The sequence below is a fragment of the Camelus bactrianus genome, chromosome X, assembly GCF_048773025.1.
Source record: "Camelus bactrianus isolate YW-2024 breed Bactrian camel chromosome X, ASM4877302v1, whole genome shotgun sequence".
NCBI classification, from domain to species: Eukaryota; Metazoa; Chordata; class Mammalia; order Artiodactyla; family Camelidae; genus Camelus; species Camelus bactrianus.
The window spans coordinates 90,043,485-90,071,000 of NC_133575.1; the positions used below are offsets into that span (position 1 = coordinate 90,043,485).

At 32.6% G+C, this 27,516-nt stretch overlaps 1 protein-coding gene across 2 annotated transcripts in view; it reads right to left on the reverse strand.

Annotated features, from left to right (window-relative positions):
* The window catches only part of LRCH2 (leucine rich repeats and calponin homology domain containing 2), an 81,254-nt gene that overhangs the window by 20,649 nt on the left and 33,089 nt on the right, over positions 1–27,516 (reverse strand). Inside the window, exons 4-15 of one of the 2 annotated variants that reach the window (XM_074358905.1) lie at positions 26,603–26,708; positions 26,383–26,519; positions 21,893–22,026; positions 17,889–17,976; positions 17,474–17,585; positions 17,173–17,270; positions 17,020–17,078; positions 15,279–15,386; positions 11,307–11,384; positions 9,422–9,487; positions 1,349–1,397; positions 1,154–1,270 (exon numbers count right to left, since the gene is read on the reverse strand). In XM_074358905.1, the coding sequence (XP_074215006.1) occupies positions 1,154–1,270; positions 1,349–1,397; positions 9,422–9,487; positions 11,307–11,384; positions 15,279–15,386; positions 17,020–17,078; positions 17,173–17,270; positions 17,474–17,585; positions 17,889–17,976; positions 21,893–22,026; positions 26,383–26,519; positions 26,603–26,708 (1,152 nt within the window). The remainder of the gene's footprint in view (positions 1–1,153; positions 1,271–1,348; positions 1,398–9,421; positions 9,488–11,306; positions 11,385–15,278; positions 15,387–17,019; positions 17,079–17,172; positions 17,271–17,473; positions 17,586–17,888; positions 17,977–21,892; positions 22,027–26,382; positions 26,520–26,602; positions 26,709–27,516) is intronic. The other variant, XM_045517998.2, reaches the window with a different exon arrangement.

The window sequence follows — 27,516 nt, forward strand, 5'->3', positions numbered from 1 at the left end:
AAATGCCAGAATGTAAATATAACTGCAGATTTGTAAAGGGTACTGACCAGGGTTCTGCTTAGACTGTCCTTTCCTTTTCTATTTCTTTATTATCTCATATTGACCAGATAACATAAGGCTCATTAAAAGAATTCAGTAATTATTTGTTGAAGGAGTAAACTTATCACAGACTCACTAGACATATAACATTTTTGTTTTGGTCATACTACTTCCAAATATATGTTACACTACCATAATAAGGAAATAGATCAATGTGGATCGAGACCCACTCTTACCAAACTGAAAAAAGCATGAAATATGATCCTATTTATTAGTGATATAAACGTCAAATTACCTATAATTTAGCTTAGAACTATATATCAGATATGTTTATTATTAGATAAAACTAGGCTCTGAAAAACAGATAAGGTTCATAAAGACAACAAAGTTTGCTATTCATAGTACAGGAGCTTGTTGGAGCTTCTTGGCACTGCTCACTCGAGTCAGAAATTCGAATAACGAATTCTGACTCGTATTAAAGATTACTCCAATTCCAATGATTGGCTACTACAAACACAGCAGACCTTAACCACAAATAGACAACATTACAGTATTCACAAAGGTGTACACAATGAAATTTCACTAAAACCCTGCTAACTAGAAATCTGAGATAATTCAGATAGTCTGAACCTTTAATTTAGCTAAAAGACTATTCTAAGAAATATATTGAGGTAGTAAGAAAAGAAAATGGGGGAAAATGTTTTCAGGCATTTTTAGAACCACATCAACAGCATTTATTTACAAAGAAACATTTAAATGCTAATTGTAAATATGAGTCAGTCCTTTACTGAAGCAAATCCAATGAAAGACCTTTTTGGGTAATTCTTTTAAAATATTATTACATATTGCTACAACTAGCAGTGTAGCAAATATTCACCTTTCTTGGAAAGTATCTGGCAAATCACAATTCACATTGATCTATTCACTCAATTATTTTGAATTATTGAAATTTTATGGAAAAGACTGGATCACATACCTTTATCACATGTGGGAAATCAAGATAAAATAACACATCCACTATATTTAACTAGTTACATTTTGTCGTATTAATGTAAAACAAAATGGATAAAAATCAAAACTAATAATTACAAAGTAAATTTCAAAACTTAAGTACCTTGAAATATTCTTTTCTAATCTGTTTGCTCCGCCTCCTTTCTTCACTCTGCCAGATTATTGGTTGAGATTCTGGCCACTGTTGTTCATCTATTTGATCCTTCTGATTCTCTAAGGACTGTAATGAGATGATTTCTTTTAACTAAATAAATGACTACAAAATATTAGATATAATAGTAATTTAATTTCTTCTTACCTGCCATGTGAGGGGTGATAACGGTGAATTAACTTCATCTGCTGAGACACTAAAAAAATTAAAGATGTCTTAATATGTTAAAATATTTAGAACTACCTTTAGGTATAAAATAACATTATAAAGTTATCTTTTTTTTTTTTAACCAGAAATCTAAAGAATTTACCAATGCTTATACTTTGAACTAATAACATAAAACTTAAATTTGACAAAAACGTAAGTTCCAAATAACTTATGTTCCTTAAAAAAACATCAAAATAGACTTATTTAATATCAGTCCATGCACAGGGCTACTCTAAGGACTTTTGTTACATTAAAGTCATTACCAAAAACTAAAAAAAAAGCAAACCTAACTTCTTTAGATGAATTTCTTTTGTCTAAAAGTCAAAGTGCTTAGGAGAGTAATTCTTTTCTGTCTACAGAACTACTGATTATGAGATAAGCCTCAAACCTTTCATTTTGACACACAGGGCTATAGTAGAAATTCTTTTCATCTAGTTTTTTATGTGGTAAGGTAGACAGCATGCTGTTGTTAGGTGGCAGATTTGAACAAGGAGTTACTTTGGAAAAAACACAAACAAAATGCCTACTAGAGCTGCTATTTTTCAACACTGTTGTGGAACTTCTCTACGGTTTAGTAAGAAAAGAAGTAACATTTAAAAATTACAAGGAAACAAATTTTCAAAATTTATAGAAAATATGACTGCACAAGTGTAAAAAGCACCAAAAACCTATTAAGAGAGGTAGGGTTACCAGTTACAGAAAAATATATAAAATTTGACAGCTTCGCTACATATCGACTATAATAAATTATACCATATATTTGGAAAAATCTCACTTATAAAAGGAAGAAAAAGTTGAAAAAAGAAAACCTATAGGAAGAAACTTAACTAGACGTGCACAAATCCTACATAAAAAAACTACAAATGTCTAGTAAAGTACTTGAATAGCTGGAAAGTTCTTGAGCAGAAATACTAAATATTATAGGCATAATTCTTCCTTCAAGATAACTGATAATGGAAATAAACTTTAATTTTTAAAAAATCCAAGAAGTTATTTTTGGACTTGTTTTAGAAACCTGATTTTAAAAGTTTCAAAGTTAATTTGGAAGAATGGATGACCAAGAAGAGAAAGGTTATATAATAAAGGGGACTTCCCTATTAGGAAATTACATATATTCCATTAAATTACAATAGTAAAATAGTAGTCACTCCAGAATCTATAGATTTTTCTGTGGAAGAAGAGTAGTTGACCACAAGTATAACAACTTATGATAACAATGAAATTAAAAATCACTGTGAAAATGATGAATTAAGTAACAAACAGTGTTGAGAAAACTGGTTAACCAACTGTAAAATACACACAGAAAGAAAGAAAGAAAAAGAAAGGAGGAGGAGAGGGAGTGAGCAAAAAGAGAGAAGGAGGGAGGGAGGAAAAACACTAGAATTTAAATATAAGTAAAGATGAAATCACATAAGCATCTGAAAAACATGGGCAGTAATTTTTTAAATGTTGGAGTGGAGAGGACACATGGAAGAAACAATCAAAAGTAAACACTGATTAAGCACATAAAAGGTAAAAATTAGACTTTGCATCTGGCCAGGGTAGGATAACAGTGACCAGATATATACCCTGACTGAAAAACAAAAAGAATAGACAAAAATATATCAAATTATGCTTTCTGAGACTGATTATCAGGCAAAGAAAAAAAGATATTTATCCCATAGAGATGGGTAACAAACAAGGCAAACGCCACAAGTGAGTCAGGTTGCAGCAGGAAGAGAGTTTCTAGGGTACAGCCCAAAGAGGGGGAACTAAGGCAGGTAAGGCAGAGCCAAGGGGGTACTGAGGAGACAAAGTTGGGAACCAGGGAGAAAAAGGCGGATGGAGTTAACAGGACAAAGTAACAAAGAAAAGAGCACTGAACAGAGAAAGAAATTTAAGAGCTTTACAGAGGCATCCTTCAAATTTTCAGCTGACTACTGATCACTGATCATACATGTAAGGAAACTACACTACGCAAAAGAATGAATCACCAGAAAGATTAGGGAGAATAATTCTAAGAATCACAGAGGACTATGTAGTACCATTTTCCATCAGCCAGACTGGAAAATCTGACAGTTCATGGGAAATCAGCTAGAGTACTAAGAAAGGTCTTGCCTCAGCAGGGTGGGCAAATTTGGCCCTAGACTAGATGCAGCACTGATTCCACATAACTAGTCATAAAACTGTGTCCCCAAAATATCAAATTATAGCCAAGTAATTTAACCACATCTCAGAACAAAGTTCAAGAAGATTTATAACAATATTATAATATCCAGCACCCAAGAAGGTAAAGTTTTCAATGTTAGGCAATCAATTAGTCAATGTTCAGGAAGCTAAATGAAAAAATTAAACATGTTAAGTACAGACATGATAGACATAAAATAGGTAAAAATTGAAGTTGAAGAAATAAAAAGTACAACATCTGAAATAAAAAAATAACCTGGATGAGATTAACTGCAGATTAGACATTTCATAAGAAATTATTAGTGAAGATAAAGACATAGCAAATGAACTAGCAAAAATCCAATACAGCAAGAAAAATATTGAAGAAGAATGAATAAAAGCATCAGTGATCTGTAGGAAACTTCAAGTGGCCTGATATGCACATAATTGGGGTTCCAGAAGAATAGGTTAGGTGATAGAAAAGATACTTAAAGAAATAAGGACCCCAAGGTGGAGGGGGGTGGGAAGAGATAGGCTCGGAGTTCAAGATTTGCAGATACTGACTGGTATATATAAAATATATAAAGAGTTTATACTGCATAGTACAGGGAAGTATATTCAATATTGTGTACTAGCTTACAGTGAAAAATAATATGAAAATGAATATATGTATATTCACATATGGCTGAGGAATTGTGCTGTATACCAGAAATTGACACAACATTATATATTGACTATACCTCAAAAAAAAAAAAAAAAAAAAAGAAACTGAACAGGAAAAAAAAAGAAATAAGGACCCTAAATTTACAAATTTCATCAAAACAATAAATCCACAAACTTGAGACGCTCAGTGAACTCTAAGCAAAAGAAATATAAGAAAACTACACCAAGATACATCATAATCAAATTACTTACAAATAAATAATAAAGAGAAAATGTACAAATCAGCCAGAGAAAAAACACAATGAGTTTAGTGAATCACTGACAACAGAGTTCTCACAGGAAACAATGCAATCCAGAAGACAGTAGAAAAACATCTCTGAAGGTACCGAAAGAAAACAAAAATGTCAACCTAGAATTTTATACTAGCAAAGTATCTTTCAAAAATGAAGGTAAAATAATGACTTTTTCAGACATACAAAAACTGAAAGGACTCCACATCAGCAGACCAGCAGTGAAAGTAATGCTAAAATATCTCTTTCTGGAAGAAGGAAAATGATATACATGGAAATATAGAGCCACACAAAGGAACAAAGGGCAGTGGTGATGGTAACTAAGGAGGTAAAGGTAAAAGACATTATTCTGATCATTTAACTCTCTTTCAAGAAACAAGTGACTACTTAACGCAAAAATAATAACAATGTAATATGGGGTTTTAAACAAACATAGAAGTAAAACGTATGGCAACAATACAACAAAGGCCAGAAGGGAAGAAACAGAAGTATACTTTTCTGTTGATACATAAAATGGCATAATAGCACTTCAAGGTAGACTACGATAAGTTAAATATTATACTTTAGACCCTAAAACAATCACTAACATAACAAAAAGTTATGACGAATAAGTCCACAAAGAAAATAAACAGGAACTTTAAAATATAATTCAAAAAACAGGAGGAAAAAGAGGAAAGATGGCTACAAAGAATGGCTATGACAAAAACACAATAATGTGGTAGATTTAAATCCATTAATAACAATACTTTCATTAAATATTAACAATCTTAACACTGAAATGAGAAGTCAGGTTGTCAGATTTGATAGAAAAGGAAGATGCTACCAAAATTTAACTACAAAAAACCCCACTTTCTTGATAAAGACACGAATAGGCTAAAAATAAAGGGAAGGAGAAAGATATATCATGTTAACACTCATCCAAAGAAAGCTGAGGTGACTATATAATATCAGAAAAGTACACTTCAGAGCACAGAGTATTACCAGAAATATTTTAAAAGTCACTTTATAATGACAAAGGTATAAATTCACCAAGATGACATTACAATCCTAAATATTTATGTATCTAATAACAGCTTCAGAATATATGAAGGAAAAATGATAGAACTTTAAAGAGAAAGCTAAATCCACAATTAGTGTTGGAGATTTCAAATAGTCTTCTCTTAGTAACTGATAAAAATCAACACTGTAGTGTGCCCAGGGGGTGATGGGGTGATGAATACAAACAATAAACAAATAAAGAAGTATATATTCAGAATGTCAGATGGTAAAAAGTACATATTTACAACGTCAGACAGTATTAAGTTCTGTGGAGAAAAATAAAGTAGGTTATGGGAAAAGGGCAAAAGGAGTGGGGGAGGCATGCTCTTTTATATAAGTTGTTCAGGGAGCCTCTTGCTGGTGAAGTGACATTTGAACAGAAACCTGAAGACAAAGGAATAAGCCATATGGTTATCTGGGAGGAAAATCATTCCAGGCAGAGGACAAAGCCTTGAGGGGATGGGAAATGCCTGGTGTACTGAGAGTCAACAAGGAGGCCAGTATAACTAGAGAACTAACCAGCAGGAAGAGTGAAGCAAGAGAGGAATACAGAAGGGAACTAAATAATGTAGAGATTCACAAGTCCTTAAAGGACTCTAGTTTTTATTCTGAAGGAGATGGGAGGTTAGTAGAGAATGCTGACATGATCTGACTTACATTCTAAAAATACCAATCTAATATTTTTTGGAAAACAGACTAAAGGGAAGCAAGGACATAAAGGAGATCTGTTAGGAGGCTGCTAAAATAACTGAAATAAGAGATTGTTCGGGCTAGGCTGGTAGGTGTGGAGGTGGTAAGATGTGATCAGATTCTGGGCATATTTTGAAGGTAGAGTCAAGAAGATTTGCTCAAGGGTTAGTTATGGGGTGTAAAAGAAAGTGACAAGTTAAGAATGACTGAGGTTTTTGAGCCGAGCAACTAGAAGGATGGAGTCGACATTTCCTAAAATGGTGAAAAATGCAGGAAGAACAGGTTTAGAGGTACAAGTAAGGAGATTAAGAGTGTGGTTTTGGAAAGTTAAGTTTCATATACCTATAATACATCCAAGTGGAGGTGCTGGGTAGGTAACAGGTAATGTAACTCTGCAGTGTATGTGTATACATGTACACACATGCAAATGTTCATGTACATTTATAGAGAAAAGGTTTAAAGGGAAAATACCAAAATACCAAGACTTGTCATCTGAGGAGCAGGATAACAGATAATGTTTACCTACTTTTTTCTTTGTGATAAAATTTTCCAATTTTTCAACAATAAAACTACATTATTCTTATAATCAGGAAAAAACTAAAAGATTTTTTGTTTTGTTTTTGAAGAAGAAATTGAGTGATTGTTCTGAAATGAGAAAAAGGTTCTGTGAAGGAAAAGCCAGGATTGGATATCATAGTTTTGAAGTTTGGGCCGTTGGGGCTTCCTCAAGAGAATGTTAGGAACCTGGTAAGGAACCTTAAGATGGAAATGAAAGGAACTGAGAGGGAAAGTAATAACAGAAACTTGAAGGAAAACAAATATGTAAGATAATAGAATAAATATTCAAAAAGGGACAGAGTGGGTTAAATCCAGTTAAATGAAATTTGAGATAGATGAATGTTTCTAGATTTGGGTATGAAAAGTCATCAGATGCCTGAACTGAATCATAAAACTCTAAGTGAAAAGCGGAGAAAGAAAAGGCAATCCCAGCAGAGACACCAGGATACAGAACACAGAGATGTGAAACCATGTTGGAATAAAGAAAAGAATACTGTTCCTAGGCGCAAAATGGAAGAACACATGAGATGAGGTTCTCAAGCCAGGTTGACTGAAACTAACTTCAATCCTGTGGGTTAAGCCAAACATTTTAAGTTTTATTCTAAAAGTTAGAAAGAACTATTAGAAGGTAAGATAATAAACAGGAGTCACATAGTGCAGGCTTGTGTTTTAGAACCATCACTCTTACATCAGTATAGAAAACAGATTTAAAGGTAGGCCAAACTGAAGAAAGGAGATATGTCTGGGGATTGTTATGGTAATCTAGGTGGAAAAGATGGGGCCCAAACCAACATAACTGCAATAGGAATGGAGAGGTTGGGATAAATGCGAACAATGTTAAGAAGCTGTAATTTTCTATGACTCAATGGATTGGGAAGGGTGCATAAGAGAAATGAATTTCCAATAATTCCAAAGTTGCTGACTTGGATGGCTATACAAATAGTGACACACTCACTCAGGCAAACTATACAGAAGAAATAGGTTAGGTTTGGGGAAAAATAAGTTCAGTTTGGACTGTGAAGTAGTTAGGAAAAGACATCAGTGAAATGTGTGAATCTGGAGGAAGCAAAGTATTCTTGTTATCATATGTTAAGACTTGAGGTTCTGGAGCTACACAAACTGGGTTTAAATTCTCACTGTACCACTTACTAGCTGTGTGATCTCGAACAAGCTATGGTAATTTCTGAGCCTCAGTTTCTCACCTATAAAATGGGGATGACAATAGTAACAACTTCACAGTTAGTACCAGGATTAAATGAAATAATACATCTAAAGCACTAAGAGCAGTATACATATAACAAGCATTCAGCAAATGCTAATTCTCTGTGTATACTTCTGTACCCACATCCCAGCCTTGGACTTTTACACTTCCATAGGAATGACTCAGGAGTTGAGTCTGATGCAAATTTTCAAACCACCAAAAAGAATAAATGGAAACACTCAAGGTCTTCTAGTTCTCTGGAATTCATATATGTGGACTTAGACTATGTATTCACAGAGAGGAATTTAGTAAAACCTAAATGAAAAGAAATTAAAAAGTGAACAATAACATAGAGAGTAAATACAATCAATGATGAAGAAACACACTATTCCTGACAGTAACAGTAATACAATAAATATTTGCTAAATGGATAAATGATTCTATTAACAACACAAAATGCAGGTATAAGCACAGAAAGATCAAATCAGCATTTTGGGATTTGTTCATATCAAAGGTCAATTTAACTTACCCTGTAACACATTACTTTAAGTTATCTGGTTATATTAAATTGATAACAAATATTCAATTAAAGCCCATATAGGAGAAAAGGGAACCCTCCTACACTGCTGGTGAGTAAGTTGGTGCAGCCACTGTGGAAAACAGTATGGAGGTTCCTTAAAAAACTAAAAAAAATAGAGTTGCCACATGACCCTGCAGAGAAAATTCAAATTTGAACAGATACATGCACCCTAATGTTCATTGCAGCACTATTTATAATAGCCAAGATATGGATTCAACCTAAATGTATATTGACAGGTGAATAAATAAAGAAGATGTGGTGTGTGTGTATACACACACACACACACACACTCATATATATACATACAGTTGAATATTACTCAGCCATAAAAAAGAATAAAATAATGCCATTTGCAGCAACATGGATGGACCTAAAGATTATATACTAAGTAAAGTAAGTCAGATAGGGAAAGACAAATACTACATGATATCACTTACATGTGAAATCTAAAATATGATACAAATCAACTTATTTACAAAACAGAAACAGACTCACAGACATAGAAAACAAACTTCTGGTTACCAAAGGGGAAAGGTAGTGGGGTCATAAATTAGGAGTTTGGGATTAACATAAACAAACTACCATATATAAAACAGATCAACATGGTCCTACTATATAGTACATGGAAATATATTTTAATATCCTATAATAAACCATAATGGAAAAGAATATGAAAAAGAATATATATGTATAACTGAATTACTTTGCTGTGCACCAGAGACTAACACAAAATTATAAATCAACCATACTTCAATTAAAAAAAATAAAGCCCACATATAGGAACATCACTGTCAAAGGATCAACTCTCATTATAAAATATTAAATATAAGAACTAAGGTATTTTATACCTCTTTTCACATTCCATGGTTTGTTTTGGCTTGTTTCTTGCGATAGAAGTTGAATGATTAAGAATCCTAGAAGCAAATCAACACATTAATTCCATAATATATTAAATAGAATAGTGTACACACATGATATAAAAGATCTCCATAATAAACTGCATCTGGTCCATGAAGATCTTTGCTAGAAAACAATATTTAAATATTATTTAGATCAGATGCCCATAAGCACACTGGCTATTATGAAGAAATGAAGCTCACCAACTCTTCCATGTATCTTCTTTTATAAACTTTTTCTCAAGGCTTGGATATCTTCTAACATGCTATTTCCCTGTGCATATCTAACTTTCGGCTGAGACAGAAGATAAAGAGATGTAGATTGTTTAGGTACCATCACAAATGATTTAGTTTTCCCAGCATAGCAAATGATAGGATCACACTGATGTAATAAATAATCTTTTTGCCAAAAGCCAAATAATAAACCTTAATTCGAAATGTAAAGCCAGTGCTAAAGCTCAACTCTTAAAAAAAAGTCCACAAGTTTATTAAACTTTTAATAACCAAATGAAACAGTATTTGAAGAAAACAAAAAAAAAAAGAGAAAGAAAAATAAAGAACGATAAACCACTACTGCATGAGCGAACTATTTATCCACAATTTTATATAATTCTAAGTAGTAATCTCAAAATCATAAGTAATGAATTATAAACGATCTTTCTTTAATATAAGTAACTTACACATTTAAGAGTTCTTAATATTTATTTAGTATATAAATGTAACAATTTTCAATTTTAAAGTTTAGTTTTTTTAAGGAGTAAAATATCTGCCTTTTACTCAAATTAGCATTTTCAGATGTTAACTATAAAAAGAATATAGAGAAAAAAAGGAATTTAAAATTAAAGCTACATATTGACTACTAAAATACATAATAAAACAAATATAAGCTGGCAATCACAAAAAGATGGTTAACATAAAGAAGCCAATTTGTGCTACTCCAGTTTCCTCACTAGCTTGGATTTAGTAGAGGCTACCAGAGGTCACACTGAGGGGCAAAGGAAAAGTACCACAGGCAAAGCAGTATATTTTTGCACCAATTTTGAGGTTAATGACACTTTTATTCTTCTTTGTATGGGCAGGCACTAAAATTGTAGTGAATTCCCAAATGCAGAAGAATTTAGGTAATAAAACACCTAAGACTTTTAGGAAAAAATCCTTAAATAGTGATTTTTTTTTTAAAAAGGAAGTAAATCCTAAGAGTTCTCATCAGAAGGGAAAAAAAAATTATCTATTTCGTTAGCTCTGTATCTATATGAGATGACAGATATTCACTAAATTTCTTGTGATAATCATTTCATGATATAGGTAAGTCATATCATTATACTGTACACCTTAAACTTATACCATGCCGTATGTCAATTACATTTCAATAAAACTAGAGGAGAAAACAATTTTTTTAATTTAAAAAGGAGATGCGGCAGTGCAAACTATCCTGGGGGGAATGTCAGAATTATTCCCCAGGGAGGGGGGTCAAACTACAATGACCTTCACTATAGTAAATTCTCAATTCTCCCCATACCACACTCACTAGTGCTGCGATTACTGATGTGTATGAGTCATATAGGAGCACAAAAAAAAGTTGAGATCTACTTACCTATAAAATATATTTTATGTACTTGAAAATTCTCCTACGTAAAATTTTGCTGTATACATTAATATTTAATGTTTTACTCTGTGATACTCAAAGTCAAAATAAATGCGTTGTATCTAAATATCTTTTCTAGATTATTAACACATATCCCTAATCCAGGTACCAGTACTGTATTTTAAGTAAAAGACTAGTTAACTGCATCCACCTAGACCCTTAATACTTAAGGCTTCCACAAACTCTAGATACCTTGATGCACGTCCTGCTGCTCTGGTCCTCTGGAAGAGTTTTTCACTGAATGACGCTCTATAACATAAAGGCCTCCGTCTGTATTCACATTTCACGTACATCAACCAAACCAAAAGATGGAAGAAGTGAGATGTTTTGGGAGAGGACAGGGAAGTCATTAGTAAAGCAAGCAGAAAAGGAAGAATGGATAGATTTTAAGGGTTGAGAAATCTACCTAATTAGTTATAACAAGCTAGAGGTTAACGTGATGTTCCTCAAATTAGAATGTTCATATGATCAGAAAAAAAAAAATCACATGAAAAGGTAACATACATAATGTCTGTAATCCTAAACCAAAATAATAAACTGCTCAAAATCTGATTTTGCTTTCCATGATCCTTAATTAATTATACTTCAATGTAACTTTTCATAATTAGTTTTTAAAATTTAGCTATATTACATAGTACTCTGAAGCATATCTCTCCATAATAAGTAAAAACTCTCAGGACACACCTAAAAGCAAATAAAATAATTATTAAAAGGAAAGACATAATAGAAAATACTATAGAATAAGTTAGCAGAAATGCACATGCAGTGTGAACCAGTCAACTGATAATCAAACAAATTTTAATATCTACTTATTAAGCCACATAATAAGAAAATTAATATAAGAAAGACCTGTAGCCACTTCTCTGATACTAACATACATAAGCTGGGTTGGTAGAAATTTGAGGAATTGGCTAAATAATTCACAAAGTAAACATTATTTTAAAATAATGATTTTTTTAAGATAAAAGCTCTTAATTTCATAAATTATAGTGAAGATAAAATTATGATTTGTGGAACAGCTATTTTAATATAGACAAGGTCACTGATTCAGGGGGACTTCAATACACTCAAATACAAGTAGAAAAAATCCAATATTTTGACAACAGGGATAAAGATTAGCTTCTAAAATCTTAACAATAAACTGTCAATATCAAGTAGCTTAATCTGTGTATCTCAGAAAAAGAAGGAGCAGTCTTCTAAACAACCAGGCTTCAGATTTTGAACACTTACAAGTTACCTACTTGGTGGTTTATTTGCTGATCTCTTCTCCCACCCTTTTTGAGTATTAATTCTGTGCAATATCCTCCTGTTACTTTCTTAGGATTGTTTCATCCACCAAGTACTAGCATAAACTTTCTTAAAGAATCAAAGATAATTTTAAAAGTAGTATGAACTAAGCAAGTATCAAAACTGCTCTAAGAAAATCATCACTGAACTCAACATAAGCAGTTTTTAAATTGTCTATAATTTTGGAGTACATGCATGGGCTCTTTTAGCTGAGAGCTAACTGCATTTTCCTTCGACTAGTAACGAGCTAAGAAACAGTTAAGTGGTTAAGTCTACAAAGTAGGAGTCTTAGGCAGTACTTCCTGATATACAAAGATAATCTTACCTCAGATAAACTATTTTAAACCAAGACTAAAAACAAACAAACAAAAAACATTACAATGATCATGTTAAAGCCTAAAAAGAAATGTTACAACTCCTGGTTGACTTGCAATCTTAAATAGCATTTCAGATTCTTCATTAATAAAGTTGGAATCTAAAGCACAATACAGTGTGAAAGGGAAAATCTACAACCAGAGAAGATATAAAAACTCAAATCCTCTAAGAAATATATCCTTATACAAGATTACTTTTTACTTTCTGGACTCACTTAAAGTTAAGTATTATAACAGTAAACAATAAATGTTAATTATCTACATCTAAGAGATGTAAACAATAGCAACATAGTTTAGAAGGAAGGATGAGATCATTTAATGGAGAAAACAGTAGATTCAGCATTAAAAAATTCTGAGATCAGTTTAAGTTCAGCCAATAACAGAACTCCCTAGGGATCTAATTTAATCTGTCTATAGATTACAAATTTTAAAAGTAAAATGTGCTCCTTACTTTATGACCAGGTATCATAAATTTTAATGCCTTCAAAAATTACACATAATTACTACAACATTAATGTCACTGCATAGTAATACTTAATCCAAAAAGATCTTATATTTGTATGCACTAACATCTGAAAAGGAGGATGAAGAAGAGAAATAGTCAGAGAAAGACAGAAATTAATTTTGCATACATCTCAAAAAATAACAGAAGTTATGTAGAGGAAATATATTAACTAAATTAATGGTTCCGACTAGCTTTAAATTTGTTCTAATTTTCAAGCAATCAATTAATAAGTAACAGTATTACTGAGTACCTACTATGTACAAGGCAGTCCTAGATGCTGTTTTGCACTGATTACAAAACTATCACAAAAACAAGACCTATGAAACATCACTTGATGTTGTATCTAGGCTAGAAAGAATAATTTAAGTCAGAAGGATAGATGGAAAACTAACACAACAGGGGAAAATTGAAAATACAGAAATGGTATACATGGCAATGTTAAAATCTAAAATTATGCACTCAAATGCTATTCTTAACACAATGAGTGAAATGGATATTGTTGTGGGTTCTTATAAAATTAATATTCTCTGTCCTTATAAATGCAATTCTTTCACCCGACAGGTAGAGGAGATAGAAATTCAACTAATTTTTAAGCTACACAGAGTAGGTGGTGACTTGCTTAATCAAGCCTCTTAAACTATGGGGGCAATCAATACTTTGATTATACTGAAGGGGAAACACACACAACCTCGTCTAAGTAGCCAATAAAAAAAAAAAGGGTCCATTAGAAATAAATCATAGGAAAAGATTAGAAGATAAACTTCACAGAGAAGGGTGACAAAGTTATGGCAGAAGAAAAATGTGAACTGGGAATGAGGATACATAAGATACAGAAGGGATAAAAATGAGTGATGTTTTCTAGTCTGGTTTTTAATTCTATAAATGCAGTGGCTGTGTGGAAAAAAAAGATGTTTTTTAGTAGTTAATCCCTTGAAATAAATCTTAAGATGGTCCTATTTGTTTACTGTTTATTTGATAATATTTAAATACCCAGATTTTTTAAAATAGTGGCCACTAAAAACCACTCATTTGTCACTGGATAAGTTTTAATAGTAATTATTTTTCAAAGCATCTTTAAACAAATGCCAGTATGCTTTTTCAAACTTCCCAAAACATGGTCATATGACCCATAAGCATTTACTGCTTTGAATAAGTAAGTAAAATACTTCTTAGTTATCCATGTTAAATGCACCAAAATTATTCTTTTAATTTTCTCAAAACAAAAACATTTCACCTTCCTGATTATTTCAAAACTATAAATGTAGCACTCTCAGTACATAAAGATGGCAATAATAGCTAACTCTCACTAGCGCAAAGAACTTTTTCTGTATTAAAAATGGACTTGCACTGATTTCATACTCATTAACATAATGTCCTCCTCATTGCCAATAACATGCATTTGGAGAAAGCCTAGCCAAAGGGAGCAATGCTCGCTGACCATGTTCACGTATAACTGAAAAATTGTGCACTACACTGGAATTTGACACAACATTGTAAAATGATTATAAATCAATAAAAAAGTTATTTAAAAAAAAAGAAATAAACGAAAGTTACCCTGTGACCTTCATGTCAACATAATGATTTAATCAATCATTACATATTTCAATTCAATTTTAAGGAGTTTATGCATATCCCAAATAATTCAGAATCTGATAAAAAGTACACTATATATTTAAGACATATACTTGGAAAAATGCTTATAAAATATCTAATGCTACTGTGAGCTAAGATGAATATCAACAATTATTATTATTTAGCACACAGGAATAAAAAAAAGACAGCCAAGCAATAATTAAATACAACGACTATGTGAATATAAAGTATTCTGCTAACTTTACATTTCTCCTCTAAGTGTTTCCTATTGTCTTTTAGTAGTTAGTTCCTTGAAATAGATCTTAAGATGGTCCTATTGTTTACTGTTTACTTCATAATCTTTAAATACTCAGATTTAATGATTATAAAATTTGTCTATTTAAATCTCATTACTGAAAAAAATACCTGTTCTTCTGTTCTTGCTGCAATAACTGAGCGGCTATTTTCCTCAAATCAGTTACTTCCTTCAAATCATCATCCTCTTCCTCTGCAAATAACTGTTCTTTTCCAAGTCTGAAAGGTGACACAAAGGTTATCCAAAAAGTAAGGCAGGTGATATTTTATGCCAGCTTCCAGAAATAGAAACCATTTTTTATTTTTAACAGCATGTGAAAGCTAAAATCTTAATGTCCTTATATTTGAAACATTAAAGTAAGAAGCAAAGACTATTTAAGGAATATAAAAACATATCTAGCCTCTCTACTCAATAGGAAATGTAACATACTGGTTATATTAATATAATCAATGGCTAACGAAGTAATCTATATTACCATTTTGTAATTTCTGAAATGTGTAATGGTAAGAATAATTTAGCAATGCATATTCTCCAGTCTTGAGTATAATAAGGAGTGCAGTACTCTATTTAGTCTATCTTTAGAAATAAACAGAAAATGTTATGAAAATTTCTCGTTTTATCAAACTACTCTGCTTTTATCAGTTTATTCATTTTGATTTTTAAAATCTCTGTGTAAAATGTTTAAGTAGTGGAAATACAAAATAGGTTCAGATAAGACTGGTAAATTTGCCAAAACAATATTCATTAAAATATATAATTTTTATCATTCAGAAAGAACAAAGGAATTTTAAAATTGTTCTGCAAACTCTAGTAATTTTATCCCAAAGGTATTTCATTTTAAAAACAGTATCAAACCTGACACTATATCTTTACCATATCTTGCATGCCACTCATGGCTGATGAACTGTCCTCATGAGATAAGGTGAGAAAGTACGAGAAGAGTGAAATATGGAGTACAAGACAAAGCATTCCATCTCCTTATGGGTACCAGAGATTAATTGATGACTCCTTAAAAAGTTACCAGCAAGGTCATTTGGAGGAAGTACAATGTGGAGAAAAGAGAAAAATCTGGGGATAGGAGAGAGCTAGTTTCACACTCTAGGTTCTAATGAACACTAGCTAAGTGGTTCTAGACAAGAAACTTTAGAGTCTCTGAGCTTCACCCTCCTCATCTATAAACATGTGGACAATATCTACCCTGCAGGATTTAGCGAAGGTTAAATAAGAAACATGGGAAAGCACGTAGCACAGATTCTGGTACAGAGGAGGTATCCAACAAATGCTCCTTCCTGCAGCTATGAAGCAACTTGAAGGAGAGACTGAAAAATGTGGTAGGTCATATTCCACCATTTCATAAGATAAATGATACAGAAAAGACCTAAAGTATAACTATTTTAATAGAGAAGTAAACACCCTTATAATTAACATAACCTGTCTGATGAAATGGAAAGTGTATCAGACCAAAAGTCAGAATATCTGAGTACAGACATTTGAAACTCCAGGCCTCAGTTTCTTATTGGTCAAATTAGGCCAATACCATCTGTTTTAAAGAGTTGTTAAATAGCTCAAATGGGACAATGTATGGGAAGGTACAGTCTTCCTTGGTAATAATAACAGGGGACATTATTATTACATTTATGGGGAGAAAACAGCGTACATACTACACTCAGCTTACATGCTTACTATAATTTTGTTTAATTAGGGAATGCAGACAAATGAAATATTTACAAATTAACTATCTGAACTTAACAGGTAAATGAACAAAAAAAAATTCTTTCAAGTAGAAATATCTAATGAATATTCCAGGTATTAATAAGTGACATTTCAAATTAAGAATTCATGTGTGCTTACCTTTTTTCATCTCCCAATTCTTCATTTTTCTGAGATTTTTCAGGACCTTTTTCTTTTCCCTTATATAAAAAAAAAGTTATCATTTTAAATTGTATGGGTTACTTTTATGAGATTAAGAAGATACTATTAATATTTGTACAAAGTTTTCTTTACCTTAAAGAAAGAGACAAATGATCCGATATGTGCATCTCCTCGCTCAGGAACTGCTACATCGTCTGTGTTGGGATCAATAAAATCATACACCTCCTGGTCTAAGTATAGATTAATTTTTATTAGAAAATATGAATAGTAAACAGTGTGCTCTGACACTGCAGTGCTTAGAAAAAATATATTTTCTCAATAAAAGAGTTGGCCAAAGATATTATTATTTTTCAAAGCCCATTTTTAATAAAATACTCATTTTTAATAAGGGCTATGAACATGAAATAAAAATACCAGACACCATATCAATTACCTTTCTGAGAATCAGGTTTAATTCCTATTGAGTGACTGTCATTTCTTGATGGTTGCTCTCTATTTGATTCTGAGACTTGAGAATGAAGGCTGATTGTGTCGTCGTCTGATGGCTGAAAGGAATAAGCAAAAAGTAAAAACGAGGTATTTTAAATATATGATAAGAATTAAGTTGCTTTAATTTCACATATAAAGTATAGAATATCTGATTTAAATCTCCAGTTTTCAAATCAAAAATTAGTAATGATAAGGTTTACTGTTCTGCTTTTTAAAATGTACATGTCCTTTTTTTATTTGAAGTCATAAAATGCAATGATATTTTAAGCAAAATAAATGAAGTGTGTGCAAGTATCCATCTATTTCAAAGCTCTAATAAAATTTTAAAATAAAACAGATGAACAATAGAAAAGACTCACTTCCGTTGTAGATAATCGTTTCTCTCCATTATCACTTCCAATTCCAGAGTCAGGGCCATGATTTTTATTTGGATAAAAATCTTCCATACTATGGAAATACAAATTCTAATGGCAGTTAGGGTTTTCTTCTTATATGGATAATACAGAACTGACCTAAAATTTCCCTAAATAACACAGAATATATACTTTTGATGCTTAAGATCCTTAAAGACATGAGGAGAAAAATATCAGATTATACAAAACACTTTATTTGTGTCCTTCATATAAAACTTTTTCTTCATGTGCTCTGTTGTAAAAATTGTTAACAATAGCCTATTATTTCTCCTGAGAGATTCAGAAAAGCAGACATCCCTGCTAGAAAATCATCTTAATAAAGACCTTTCCATTTTTCTCATCAGTTTGACACATTTCACCGTAGAATGCTGAAATATTTTTAAACTTTGATTCATACAGTTTCTTCTTCATTAGTTCTAAAAATATTTTTAGTTTTATAAATAATGCCCATTTAATAACTAAGAAGAGAAAAAAGGTAAAAAAAAGTCTACAAAGCACTGAATAAACAATTGTTTTGGTGTGAGGATAGAGCTGTCTTTGCAAATTTCTGAATTACAGTATGCCTCCCAGGTTGCAAAATATTTTTCCCTTTAATTTGCAAAATTACCTTACATTCAACTGACCACTGATTATGTGCCAGGAATTGGTGCTTCCCCATCTTATAGAAGAGGAAACTGAGGCCAGAGGGGTTAAACAAACTGCCCATGCACTTGCGAATGGCAGTCTAAGTTTGATTCCAAGATTATCTAGCACTAAAGTCCCTGATCTTAATCACTATGTTATACTTCTTCCCCAAATACTCATTTTATACTTTTCAGGAGTATATCAACAAAGTCAGAGAAGCTATTACCAAGTGTCAGGTACTACACTAAACTCCTGAAGTGAGATGTGATGAATTTTAAAATGTTTGGCTTCAAAGGGTTCTCAGCCCAGAGGGGAAGAGAGTATGTTTATATGTTTTGAAGAATATGACAAAGGTAAATATAAAGTGCTATTAGAAAAGAGAGATCAACTAATTTGCCTTGGTAAGGTTAGGAAAGGCCTCACCCAAGAAAGTGACATTTGAGATTAATCTGGAAGGATGAAAAGAGGCAGTAATTGTTAGCATTTGTTAAGTGTCTACATTATGTTAGATATTGTGCCAGGCGCACCTCATATTTTATTTATAATCTTTACATTATACAATTTATGCATTATTATTTCCTTTTACAAATGAAAATAATAAAGCTTATAAAAGTTCACTTCTGAAGGGGAAATGTGATATTTACTGAATATCATTTATTGAACTAATTGCCAAGCATACATTTAATTCTCACAACAAGCTTATGAAGTGGGTATTATTAACATTTAAATAAAGAAACAGGCTCAGAGGGATTAAATAACTTACACAAGGCCACAGAGGAATTACGAGGTTAAACCATGATTAGAATCAAAATCCATCTGACTCCACTGCACAATAATACACCCATGTACTATATTAAAATACACTGGTGTGTTTGTAATAGATGACAATGATAATAATAAGCTATTTGTTGAGGAATTATTATGGGTAAGACATTGTGTTAAGTACCCCATATACATTATTTTGTTTAATCTTGACAGCATCCATATGATTATTTTCCTTTTCACATATAAGAAAGCTGAGGGCCAGCGATGTGACACAAGGACATACAGTTATTAAGATTTGGAGAAGAGCTTCACAGGTATACCATGTCTGACTCCAAAAGCTGATGATAAGCATACTTACTGTAATGCTTATCTATGTAGAATAAAGAGTTTACGAAGTAGTCGAGGCATGCAAGAGTATTCTAATAAGAACCATATAGCCAAGGACATGAGTGTGAAACTAGAAAGTACATATGAGAACTTTCTAAGTAATTCAATACTGGCTGTGGGTAAGATTAGCACACCCAAGAGCCAACTCATAAATAAACTCTACTGACCTGCACTGTCCAGTACAGAAGCCACTGGCCATATATAGTCACTGAGCATTTAAAATGTAACTAGCCCAAAGTGAGACATGCTATAGATGTAAAATACACACTAGATTTCAAAGATTTAAAAGGAAGAAAACGAATATGAAATAACTCACTAATTTTTATATTTAATTATATGTTGAAATGACTTAATATATTGGGTTAAATAACATGTATTATTAAAATCAATTTCACCTGTTTATTGCTTTTTTAATGGGTAGGAAAATTTTAAATACTTATGTGGCTCATACTGCATTTCTATCCGTCAGCACTGGTAGAGACCATCTCCAAAATACATATCAACTCTGTCCACTCCTTTTCATCTCACTGCAATAATGCTCAATCTCTTGGCAGTACCACAACAACTTAACTCTGTGCTTCTACTCTTGTTTACTTCCAATCTATTCTCTCTATAAGATCCAAAATAGTTTTTTTTAACATATTTCAAATCATGTTATTCCCTGCTTATAACTGCCCAATGACTTTCTATTGTACTTTAAGTAAAACTCAACTCCTTATCACAGCCTCCAAAGACCCCACACGGACTTAAGCCATGACTACCTCTCCAAAATGAACTTGTACCACGATGCTGACTTCCTTTCAGTTTTTTTTTTTTTTTAACACACCAAGTTTCTTCCTAGCTTAAGGTTTTTGCACATGTCATTCATTCTGAAATGCTCTTCCCCTCCCTCTTTACACAGCAGGCTTTGCTCCTTTCAGATCCTGATTTAAAACCTCACCTTCCCAAAGACACATTCCCTGACCATACTTCTGAAACAATCCCTTTTCCTTCAAAGCATTCATCACAATTTGAAATTATACATGTATGTGTGGTGTGTGTGTATTTTCTTGCTTTGTTTACTGACTGACTCCTCCTCTGCTAGCATGTGCGCTCCACGAGGGTCAAGACCAATGTGTATGCCATTCAACAAAACATACCCTGAACCTACCAGTAGACACTCAACTGATATTTGCGAAATAAATGAATGCCTAATATAATGAATGCTGTTACTAAAGTAAATTAATTTTTAAATAAATATAAAGCAGAGTAATAGAGATTAGTATATGAATTAAGTCTAATTTTTATAGAATTGCGTGGTCTACTATCATTCATAATATTAAACAAAATAATCTTTAGTAACTAAATTTAATGTTCAGATATTTAATTCTACTAAGGCAACAGAAATATTAAAAAAAAAAAAAGTCCTATTTGGGAATTCAACAACTTGTACTGTTAACAACAGTGCTTACTACACTGCCATTCCAAGTAGTCTAAACTATGTCATAAATACAATGGCAAGCCTTTAAATATTTTAAGCAGGAGCATAGTCTCCCTTTCTGTAGTCTCATCCAACTTCAAATTATTTTCCTTACTACTGGATGGAATTATGTTTTCATAAAATCTTTCAGATCAACCTACATCTCAAAAGGATGAATTAAAAACAGACCATTAAATCTAACATCTCAAAATCTCACAAGGAGAAAAACACCAGTATCATATAGAACACCAATGATAAATCGTTTTTGATCCAGACATAAAGAACATGAAGGTGAAAGGTAACCCCACATGTCTTGCTCTTCCACTAACCTCAGTTCAAAGTCAAATTCTACTTGTTATTACAAATGTACAATAGAGTGATCGCAGGACTGAATTAACAGTTGTCAAGTGCTGAGAAATTATAGTGTTTCTGCATTATAATGTCAAATGTTTACATTTTACTATTAAAAGCTTTAATAATACATTTTCTGAGAAAATTCCAAATTTATCCTAATATACCAGAAGTTCATTGTATGATGGTGATATTTCATTTCAGCCAATTACTGACTTTTTTATTTGTTTGTTTTTCAATTACTGATTTTAACGCTAGGCCAATCAGCCTAAATATATTCAGTACATTCAAGATTAATCAATATCTTTTATAGAAAGAGAAGGCATAATCATGATGAAATGAGACTGTCAGAATATTACATTACCTGTCTGTGAGAGGCTGGGAGGGCATTCTTTTACTCAATGATGGAAGATCCAGAGAATCTGGTTTCTTATCCATTCTACAACATGCTTGGATATTTAAGTATTTAAATATGTGTACTTTACCCTTTAAACATATCTGTCAATAAACAACAGAAAAAGATTAAATTATATAGGTCCAAATATAAATGTCATCTACCAATTTATTTTTACATTTTAATGACCTCTAATTATTCTGAGACACCACAATCACAATAGATACTTTGCATATTTAAATAACCTGTACTTCTGATTCCAGTTGAAAAATAACTGACAACACTGACACCAACTAAAATTCTACTATGGTCTCTGTTCTTATTAGAAAAAATAAGTTCATTTTTCTGTATTTCACTAAAGTATTTTTGTTAAAAGAACAATGTACAAACCACTAAACAATATAAAACTTACAATTCATGAAACTTGCCTTAAAAAAAAAAGCAAAGAGATAAAAAACAAAAGAAATTTTAAAATAAAAAATAAATAAAAATGAACAAACAAAAAAAAAACAAAAAGCAAAAAGAAATATATTCATTGTAGTGGTGAGAAAAGAAAAAAAAATCCATGTAATTCTTAAAAGTAATCTCATCAGAACCACTAAGTCGTTTGGTCTAAACACTAGAAGAAAGCTAATCAAAAGAATCTAAATACAGGAAAAATGAGTTTGTTCAAAGGTGTGACAGCAGGTCAGTTAGAATGAAACAAGTTTTTGAACACTCAATTCAACTAAGATAATATCCTGAAAGTTATTTTCATTGGTGATAAAGAAAAGGATTAATGGGGAAAAAAATACTATGTGAAAGAAAATACTCTACATAAAAAAGATAGACAATGAGCAGTAGGGAAACAAAAAGCCAGCTTTCCAAAGGTTAACTGCAGTCACCGTGTTATCAAATAAATATTTCTTAAAAACTAGAATTAAAAATGTTTTATTTTATGGCCTAACATAACTGAGCAACACATACAAAAAGAATCAACAAAGAAAGCAGTAGGAAAAGTACATTAAAATGTAATTATCATCCCAGGTATAAAGAAGAATGTTTGTTAGCTAAATCTAATAGGTAGCAGATCTGATCTGACCATTAAAAAATTGCATTTAAAAGAAAAATTTAAAACTTTTGAGCTATTAGAATATAAATACATTACCAATAAAATGTATCCTATTAAAACAATTATGGTTCATTACCGAATTAAATGCTGGTAAATTATTTTCTTTTGTAAACTTAATTTATATCATAATAATTCATGTATATAGTTTTAAAAATCAAAGAGAATTCTAAAACTGTTGACAAAAAGTTAATTCCCCCATTTCACCTCTTTCAATCTTAAGATGCAGTCCCCATATTCAAATCTTTTACTTGGCTTCTGCTATATACCTTCATGTTTATAAATAATATGCTTCAGGTGCTTTTTTAATTTTTCAATTATAGATTTTATTTATTGAGGTCTTACTAAGCAAGATGAGAACTTAGATTTCTCATATCACCACAACTACCATCCCATATCATTAACACCACCACTACCATCCTCCCATCGCCAATCCTCATCAACTCATATAAACATACTTCTTCAGAAGCATAGCATAGTTGTTAGAGGATGGACTCTGGAGTCTGACTACCTTGGTTTGAAGCCAAGGATGCTAGCCATGTGACCTTGGACAAGTCACTAAACATCTATGCCTCTGTTTCCTCCTACATAAAATGGGGTATAATGACAGTACTTGTTTATAGGGTTGCTATAAGAAAAGAGTTAATGCATAGTGCCTGGAGCATGGTAAGTGCTATATAAATCTTTGCTATTATTGTAAGTAGGTCATAATTTTTCATTAAATCAAAATCTCATATTTATATTATGACCAAGAAAATATTCACAGATGAACTACATAAGTTAGTGAGATTACATTTCTTTTCTCATGTAAGTTTTTGTTTTTCCTGAAGTGACTAATTGCCCCATTTTTCCCTTTGCATAATCTTCTGTATGCCTATTACTAATTCATTCCTGACTCTGACAGAACTGTAAAACATCTCTCTCCATATTGATAAACACATCACCTATCAGTTTCTTTCTTCTTTTTCTATTTTCTTTTTGGAGACAATCCCCCATTCCAAACTGACTGGTTGCTCTCTAGGTCTATGCATACCTGTCAATCTTGGACATGAAGAATTCTTCTTTCTTAATCGACTCCCTCATTCTCATATAGGACCCCTCTGCTAGCTTCCTAATAAAGGGTGCAGGAGGCTAAAATTTCTGAGAACTTGCATGTTTGAAACTGTCTTTTTCCTACCTTACATTTGACTGATAGTTTGAGTGTATAAAGTAGGAAATACTCCCTCAGTCTTTGACTGCATCATTCTAACAACTTCCAGCTTTCCACACTGCTACTGAGAAGTCATTCTGATTACCACTGCTATGAATGTGACCCATTTTGTTTCAATGGAAGCCTCTCAGTGCTTTGGTCTCTGCCTTTCATGTTAGAGATTATTTCTGCAATGTCTAGTGATCCGTGGCTGTCTGTTTATTTTCAAAAGTGAAACAATAAGAAGTCAAATGAAAGCTCTGTATGTGAGATGGAAGTTTATAAATAGTGAGCCTCACTGTCTAGTGATCAGACAGGGACTACACAGTTCATCAGGGGACTGCCAATGATCAGTGTATCTATAGGGTTTTTTTCTCCTAGTTCAATCAACCAAGAGAGAAATCCACCAATCCTGCCTGAGATATATAAGACAGGCTGCAAGCACTCTGGGAGCCAAGCAAGAGAAGTCTACTGAAGGGTCCCAACATTCAGTGTGTACGCATTCAGTTTTCAGTATGGGATCTCAAACCTGCCCATAACTATACCTGGAGTCCTCGACTCTGGCTGAGTCTCTCTACAGCTATGCTGTTCAATACAGTAGCCACTAGCTACATGTGGCTATTTCAATTTAAATTTAACCTAAATAAAACTAAAAATTCAATTCTTCAGTCACACTATATACTTTCAAGTACTCAATAGCCACCTGTGGCTACCATAGTGGACAGTGAAGATACAGAACATTTCCATCACCACAGAAAGTGCTAGCAGACAGAGCTACTTTAGAGTAAACTCCAGGCGTATGCTGAGGCAAGGAGCAATACTCATTTGGCTACTAAGCTGAAGAAAGGAATCTGAGAAAATCTACCTACTTCTCAGAGTCAACCCTAGGCTTCTGCTAAGGCAAGTGAGGGGAAGCCATGCGGCTGCAGAGCTAAGGGCAAGAATCTGAGAGTGTAAATCTTATACCTGTAGTGTCCAATATGTTAACCGCTAGTCATGCAAAGCTATTTAAATTTCAATTAATCAAAATAAAATTAAATTGCAATTGTGATTCTTTAGCTGCACTAACCATATTTCAAGTACTCAGTAGCTACACATGGCAAGTGGCTATGGTATGGGACATCACAGATTATGGAACATTCCCATCATCCAGAAAGTTCTACTGGATAGCACAGCCTTAGATATTGTAACAGACCTTCATGTTTTCAGTCTTTCATCCCTATATTCAGAATTACGTGTTTCCTCCAATAATCAACGAAGAAATACTCAAGACATCACCAGATTTAACACAGTAAAATCAATTTGCTTCTTTTTGCCTTCTCCTATAGCAGACACAAGTTTCAGCTTTCCTCATCCTACTAAAGCAGCTACTATCAGGATCCCAGCCAGTTTTTATTTGAATTTAGAAAAGGTACCTCCTTTGCAATGAGTGGAATGTACCCTTGTAGGAAGAAAAAGGTAACCCATCTTCTGGATGTATACAAACCCAGTGCCAGGACACACAGCCTGGAAGTAGAGTTCAGGCTGGCACTTCACTACCATGTGCCTCCTCAGCCAGATACTCCTGTCCAGTGCAAGTAGAAACCCTAATCACCACTATTCCACCTATTTTCCATTTTCCAAAATTCTGTTGCCATCCCTCCCTTCCTGTCCTCTTCTCTGTCATTCTTTGTCCTTATGGGCTTAGAGCACAGTGCATTCCTTTGCTACCACTTTAGTGGATTCCACATGGATTTAGTCCTCAAACTAAAAGTGTAGATTAATACTTTTCCACTTGTATCTTGTTCTTTCTCTTATGATCCCACCTATCAGTGCTAAAAATGTGTTCCAATCAATCACACAATAAATCTCAAGTAGATATATACCTGAGTAGGACAGAAGCAGAGAGACTCCATAGTCTATCCTTTCAAAATAACATAGACAACCAGAACCATCAGTTCACAAGCAGGAAGTTGATGTCTGTGTTTTCTAAATCCTGTTCTCTAGAAGCTAGGCTAAAACACCTACCAAGGTGAAAAAAGTCACTTCTCAGAAAAACTGTTTTAGACAACAATAATACCTCAAAATCAAACTGACTCCTAATTCTGATGTTTTTTGGCTTACCAGTAACATATAATTCTGAATAAAAATATAAGAAATAAGTATCATTTTTTTATTACAAACCTGTGCTGGTGGTACTTGCAATGGATTGTTATCCAAAATTATTACTTGTAAATGATGCAGCTTCCTGTAACAAACTGGAATTTCGGTCACTTTATTACAAGAGAAATCCAGCTTGACTAAGGGAAGATCTCCTAATTCTGTTCAGAAATGAAAAATAATTAAATTAAATTTTACATAGTTACTCTCTTATTCATGTCAGTAGAAATAGTGAGCATCTTACCATCTGGCAACACATGAAGATTATTTCTTCTTATATTTAGCTCTCTAAGTGAATGTAATTTCCCCATTTGTTGGGGAAGAACCTGAATCTCATTGCAGCTAATATCCTATGGAAAACAAGAAAATAAAATTATAAGAAACTGAGAAATACAGATGTATTTCAATTTTTAAATTAAAGCACATGGCTAATAGCTAGCAAGTTACCTCTAATGTTGTTTCTCTAAACATGGATTATCTGGCAGATTTCTAATTATATTACATCATGAAATCAACTCAGCACAGGTAACACGAATTTTTTTTGCACAAAAATGTGAGGTTATAACTTGTACTACGTAAGTCAGCCTTTGGAAAATCTTAACTAAAGACCCCTTTCACCAACTAAAACTAGAAGTAAGGATGATCTAGGTGCTCTTCATTCAGAGGTAAAATAAAAGACAGCTATCAATTGTGATAATTTGTCAATTACAGTAGTTGTTTTGAGATACTCGGTTGGGCAGAAGCTGAGAAAGTCGAGGATTTACAGACGTGAGATGGAGAACCAAGGATCATGGTCAGAATTGATTTAACTAAATTTCTTTCTCATAGGGATACAAAATATGAGGAATTACAAACTCAAAATGTTGTGTGGCTCACATCATAACCCAAAGACATTCTAGGAGATGTAAATCAGAAATGTCTCAGGGTTAAGTTAAAATGTAAGCCCTGGTTTAAAGGTAAACAGTATACATTTCCATAATAAGAGGATAAAGAAGAGCTTAAATTAACTGTGCTCTCCTCTCCCTTCCCTTTCTTATTATCACATCAACAAAAAAGGAAAATCTGCAATAAGATCTCTCTCTGGCAGCAGTCATTCCAGACATACTGCAAATGATACTCATATTCTACTGCTACTGCCCCCAATTTCCAACTTTCAGT